Below are 6,000 nucleotides of genomic sequence, written 5' to 3' on the forward strand. Positions count from 1 at the left end.
AAGCCAGGGAGTTTGTGCCCAGGACTTTTCCTAGCACGTCCTTACAGCGCTGTCGTCACCGCTGCCTCTTTCTTTTCTCCTTAGAGACCAGCCCTTTGAATGAGGTGGTGTCCGAGGCTTTTGTCCGTTTCTTTGTGGAGATCGTGGGCCACTACTCCCTCTTCCTGACCCCCACCGAGCGAGAGGAGCGGACCCTGCAGCGCGAGGCTTTCCGCAAGTCCGTCTCCTCCAAGAGCCTCCGACGCTTCTTGGAGGTCTTCATGGAGACGCAGATGTTCGGGGGCTTCATTCAGGAGCGGGAGCTGCGGAAGCAGGGGGTCAGAGGTGAGGGGCTCTGCCTGGGTTCTGCAGTTGGAAACTTCGCTGTTGCTCCCACAAGAGCCGTGAGATGCTCACCAGCCGCCAGCTCCATCGTCAGCACTGTGGCTGGAGGCTGCAGTGTCCGTGCAGGGACACCCGGAGGGAGGTGGTAGGGAAGCGCTGGTGCAGGCTGATGGTTTGTTCTGACACCCCTGTGTAGCCGTCAAAGAATCACTCAAGGACTTTTTGTCTCTGCTTTCTTGTCTTCCCAAAGGGGCACATCACCTCGCAGGAGCGTAGTGAGATGTAGTATTTGCACAGTGCACGGGAACCAGCTGCCGGAGAACAGGGGCTTTTTGTGTGTGATCTGGTAGTTTCTCATTGAGGTTGGGGCTACAGGCACCCTTCACCACTGCAATAAGGGACAGAAGCAGTATTGTCCATGTGTGTGCCTCTTCGTTCCATGTTGAATTCCCATCAGGACCATCACAGAAGGGGTACACTGCTGGAATGATATTTATTCTTGTGGTCCCTCATGTGCCCTTCCTGTGTCTAGAGGAAGAACTGGCTGCATTGGTTATGGCTGTTTTGGCTAGTAGAAAATACGGATGCTCATGTCCTTCCCAGAGCTGCTCCTGCTGTTTCACTCCTGTTATCCCACAGTCCCGAGGACTCTACTGGTGGCTGAAGTTTCTCATCCCTGCTGCTGCTCGGTGATGGTGTAGCCGTTTCCTCCCAAGCACTAGTGAGCAGTGGATGCTTGAATAGGTGGCTGAGTAAAAGGGGGTTTGCAGCATGGTGAATCCCATGCGATGATTCCCCAGATGATCTCACGTTCTGGACTTAGCTGTGTTCATAGCAGAATGAACAGAGGTTTTGTCTCTCCCTCCGCGAAGTACTAAAGCTCAGTGAGCATTGCAGTGGGGGGGAGGAGGTGGTAGCAGGGCTTCCTCGCCGGGAGCCCTACAGACACGGACAAAAGCTCCTGTCCCAGATCTGGGTTCACCTGGTGGAGGAGGTGGGGTGAGTTGTTCCCTCTCACGCGCAACACTTTATTGGTGAGCCAGGCCAGTATGCTTTCAGATGGGCGTTCTTACTTTTATTTATAGGGAAGCAAAATAGAAGTTGTTGACTTCTTTCTTTCTGCAGGTCTGTTTGAGGTACGGGCTCAGGAGTACCTGGAAACGCTTCCCAGTGGTGAGCAGAGTGGAGTCAATAAGTTCCTGAAAGGCCTAGGTAAGGAACCAGCAAAACCCTTGGCTTCTCAGGAGGCTTAGGCTTCTTGTTACCATCAGGTTTGGCAGCAGAGAAGCTGCTGAAGGGTGGCAGGACTCTGCTAGTGACTGCATGTAGCCTCCTGCAGAGCAGTGCTCTGAGCCTTGAGTGATGAGAGCCTGGCACCCTGCTGACTCTGCCCCCTGGTCTGCCACTTGTCAGGAGGCTGGTGGGGAACCAAAGTTTGGACCATGAGCTATGTCTGTGCCTTCCAAAGGATACAGGCAGGTATGAGGAGGCAGTGGAGATGCATTTCCTCTTGGGGGGAGTGACACGGTCTCCATGGCCTTCAGGTTTGCCCTTAGGCATCAGTGGTGGGAATCACCTGGGAATATGCTAAGGCTGAATCCGTTTTCCACTGTAAGTGGTGCTAGACAAGAGCTTCAGACTGAGGTTAGAAGTCCTTGATAAGTCATTGGACATCATGGCTAAGAGAGTTTGATCTTCTGTTCAGATCACATCCCTGTTCCTCTTGTCTCTTCTTGGCCATTTAAAGGCAGCAGTGTCTGTGAGGCTGGTGCCCTGCCTCTTACCCACACATGCTCTGGCCAAGTAAGCTCAGTAACACGTTCATCTTCCAGGACCACTGGGCAAATGGGCTCTGGAACATGTGCCTGGGGGCTTGCAGGGTCCCGGTCTGCAGCGCTGCTCCCAGGGGGTGGGCAGAGCTATGACCTGCTCTGCAGGCACCTACTTGAGCTTTGCAGGGCAGGCGGCTGTGGATAAGGACCCAGGGCCAGCAGCAGGGGCGATCTTCTGCATAGACTTGCTCGGCTGGTGTTGGTGGGGAGAGTGGCACTTGTTTTGCCTGTCGCTGTGGGGAGTCCATTTTCCTTTCTCTGTCTCTCCAGGTAGCAAAATGAAATTCCTCCACAAAAAGTAAGAGCGAAGCACATCCCCGTTCCACAGAAGAGAATGGCTTTACCATTTAACAGCAATAAATCAGACTATTATCAACCATTCCTATTCAGCCTGCTCCCAGGAACCAACAGCCTCGGGCGAGCTGACCGCAGCCGGGACGCGCTCGCACAGACGCGCGGTGCCGCAGGAAGATTTGATGGCCGTGGGGCTGCCGGGACAGGTTTCTGGATATCTACAGTACCATGCACTGGACCAAGCACTCTCCGAACTCTGCACTAGCACGTTGCAGGCATCCCAGCGGATTGGATCTCTTAGCTAGTCAATTCTTTGTTTTGTTGTATTTTTCTATTTATATTGGGGTTAGAACAATTATTAACCGATGACTCTTGCCCTACCTCCTCTCTGCCTGGTGCTGCAGGAGGCCGAAGCGGGACTCCCACGGGACTGAGCAGGCAAAGCTCAGGCATGGAGGAGGGGAGGAACGGAGCTGTATGGATACAGGTCTCTGCAAACTGTGGACGCTGAGGGCTGCAGGGATGGTGTGGACTGACCGGGAGGAGCTTCCAAGCAAGGGAGAGGGGTGAGGGGGAACCACTAAACCTACTGAGGACTTGATGGGCCAGCCAGCTCCCCGGGTGGCTGTGCCAGGGGGTCCTGGCACGAGGAGAGGCCTTTCCTTACGCAGTGTAATTAAAAGCGAGTGGTGTAAAAGGCGTGCGGACCCTCGGTGTTTTGGGGAAGGGGATGAGCTGTGTCTGCCCACCAGCCCACCTGGTTCCAAGCGTGAGCCGGAGAAGACATCTAGCAGACAAGCCCTTGGCTTGGCCAAGACCTGGGCTTTCCCGTGAGCCTCGCAGCCGGGGTGCCCTTGTTCCCTGGCCTGGCTGCTTGCAGGGGGAGCCCAAAGTGAAGATCAGATGGTCTTGAAGATCAGATGGGCTCTTCTCTCCCATCTCAGGTGTTGCTGCCAGGGAGCGCAGTAGGAAGCAGGCAAGGGGAGCGTGCCCGCTGCTGCCTTCTGAGCTCCTGGCTGGGGAGGAGGTAGGACCTGCCATTGCCCCCCTCCTGCTCACCTCTCCTCTGCCTGTTTTGGTGAGAAGGAAAGGTGGGGTGGTGACAGGAGAGGTGCGAGGAGGTTGAGGATGGGGAGAGGGCTCTTTCCAACTGGTGCAAAAGCTGTTTCCTTTCCACCGCTTGTGAGGGCAGGGGCAAGAGCAACCGGAGCATCCTTGAGTCTGCTCTTCGGAGCCTTGTTATGGCCTGATGGGAAATCTCTCCCCCAGCTCCTGGGAGGTTGCAGGCTGAGAGCTGCATGCGGGTATCTTGGCTGCAGGCAGCCATGCTACGCTGGGCTACGCAGGGCTGCCAGAGGTTTGGAGGGTGGTCCAGGTGTCCTTGTGCTACTGGGCTTTCCCAGGCGAGAGGGCCTGGTTGACCAGCAGTGGGGTTCAGAGGAGCTCACCTCCACTCGGTAACAGAGGGGGAGCTGTGGGTCCAGTGCTGCTCTGTGAATCTTTTGAATTCTGCATCTCCAAAGCTTCCTACAGTGGCAGCCTCTCCCTGTGCTGTGTTTAAGGAGAGAGGAAGTGGGCTGTGATGGGTGGTGGCAGGAGTGGACAGCTGGGTGGGTGGAGAGGTGGAGGGGTGAGTGCTTGGAGAGATGGTACTTTGCTGGCTCCCGGTGTAACGGGGCTTGTTATGTCTGTGACACATGCGACTGAGGACTAGATAAGCTGGGCAAATGGCTCTAGGTGGCCCTGCTTGAGCAGAGGGTTGGCCTAGATGATTTCCAGAGGTCACTTCCCACCTCAGCCCCTCTGTGGTTCTGTGGTGAGCACCATAAATGCAGGACAGCATTAGTGCCACGCTGGGCAGGGGCAGGAAGGCAGCGCCTGCATCTCTACACGCCCCAAATTGTGTTCAGGGACCGCTGAAGCGGCAATAGAGGGGGTCAGCGAAGCCAGCGGCATTTATCTCCCCCCACCCCAGGGTCAGGCTCCCTCAGGGGTGACGAGGTGGGCAGTGTAGGACGCTGCCCCTCGGGTGGGCTGGGCAAAATTGGCACTACTTAAAGCCTAGTGGGTCAGGGGAGGCGGTGGTGGCCCACCGAAGGAAACTGCTGTGGAGTTCAAGGTGAATCAAACGCTGTGTTTCGGTTTGCTTTTGAAAAGGTGTTTTTAATGGTAGCAAAATGGGGTTTTGCAAAGCTGGAATGCACCCACACATGGAAAGGCGGCCAGGATGTCTGCAGAGCTTTGTGGGGCGCTGAATGAAGCTGATCTTGTGGTTCAGCTCAGGCCTCCAGAAGCAGGTCCCCTACATGGTCCCCCACCATCAAGTCTGTGCCTGGGGGCTCCACGTTCCCCTTCTCAAGTGACGTTTTCAACAGCGTGGGACTTTGCCTTCCTCGGCGGGAGCCGTGGTGAGGACCTGGGTGGGTTCCCTGGGGTGCCGGATGCCAACAGGCTCCTTAGCTCAGCTTGAACTTGCGTGTGAGCATGCTGAGATGCCAGCAGCTTTTACTGCAGCATCCTACTCACTCAAATCACAATGGGTTGTGAAATAGCCCCGTGTGTCTCGTTTGGGGGTCTCCAAGTGGGCTCTGCCAGCACGGGGCTCTGTGGCCGCTCAGCGCTTTCGTTGGCAGCTCTGAGGAAAACAGGAATCGAGCCTACATAGTGTACAAAATCCAGTGGGGTGTTAAAAAGCAGCAGCGTGAGAAATGCAGTGAAAGAAACATTGACATTAAGGATTTAAAATGAAACTCAGATGGGGAGCACTGGTCTCCAGCTGCAGGACAGCCTCTCCAGCTTTACGTTGAGCCGTGTTGCTGTGGGATGAGCAGGACCCTGCGCCCATCAGGGCTCTGGATGCTTTGGAGGAACCCACCTGCGAAGAAAAGCCGTACGACCAGCTGTGCTGGGCCTGACCACGGGTCCATGTGCCCTCCTGTGGAGGCTGCCAACAGCAGGTGCCCAGAGAAGACTGTGTGAACAGAGCCCTATATACTATAAACATAGGCACACACACTATATACTATATATACCCAGAACATTATACCTGCCTACTGTACGTCCCACAACCAGGGGTTTCCCGCAGCAGAGCTGGTGTCTGCGTGCTCAGTAGCCTTGGATGAGTTTCTCCTCTGTGAGCATGTGGGTGCTGAGGCAAGAGGCCAGCCCAGGGGCAGTACGGACAGACCGAGGGGTTCTTTCTGGAGAACCGGGACACTCGCTCTGTGTGGTTAAACGCTAAAAGCTGCGATCTTTGCTCCCTGATGGTCCCTGGTTAATTAGGCAGCTCGCGCACGCCAACACAAGCAGCTCTGCGGGGCTGGGAGCCCGGGGTGCCTGGGAGGGCTGCGATTGTTGACTCCCAAGCCACCAGCTAAACCTTGAGCCCCGTTCCCCACCTTGGCTTCCCCGTATGGTCTGTCGGTGTCCTGCGAGGGCTCAGGGTGCCGGGCAAACCCCGGCTGTTTGTTGGAACGTCCCTTTCACTGTACAGTTGGTCATTCATCGCTGAGGGTGGGCAGCGCTGGCAGGGCAGGGTGGGAGCCCTGTG

General features: G+C 56.0%; 1 protein-coding gene across 1 annotated transcript in view; it reads left to right on the plus strand.

The window, feature by feature from the left end:
• The window catches only part of DENND2A (DENN/MADD domain containing 2A), a 36,100-nt gene extending 32,950 nt beyond the window's left edge, over nucleotides 1–3,150 (plus strand). Inside the window, exons 17-19 of the mRNA XM_009887398.1 lie at nucleotides 85–324; nucleotides 1,450–1,536; nucleotides 2,427–3,150. Of these exons, the coding sequence (XP_009885700.1) occupies nucleotides 85–324; nucleotides 1,450–1,536; nucleotides 2,427–2,458 (359 nt within the window). The 3' untranslated portion in view covers nucleotides 2,459–3,150. The remainder of the gene's footprint in view (nucleotides 1–84; nucleotides 325–1,449; nucleotides 1,537–2,426) is intronic.
• The last annotated feature ends 2,850 nt before the right edge of the window (nucleotides 3,151–6,000 follow it).

This window comes from Charadrius vociferus, unplaced genomic scaffold, assembly GCF_000708025.1.
Source record: "Charadrius vociferus isolate BGI_N301 unplaced genomic scaffold, ASM70802v2 scaffold196, whole genome shotgun sequence".
NCBI classification, from domain to species: Eukaryota; Metazoa; Chordata; class Aves; order Charadriiformes; family Charadriidae; genus Charadrius; species Charadrius vociferus.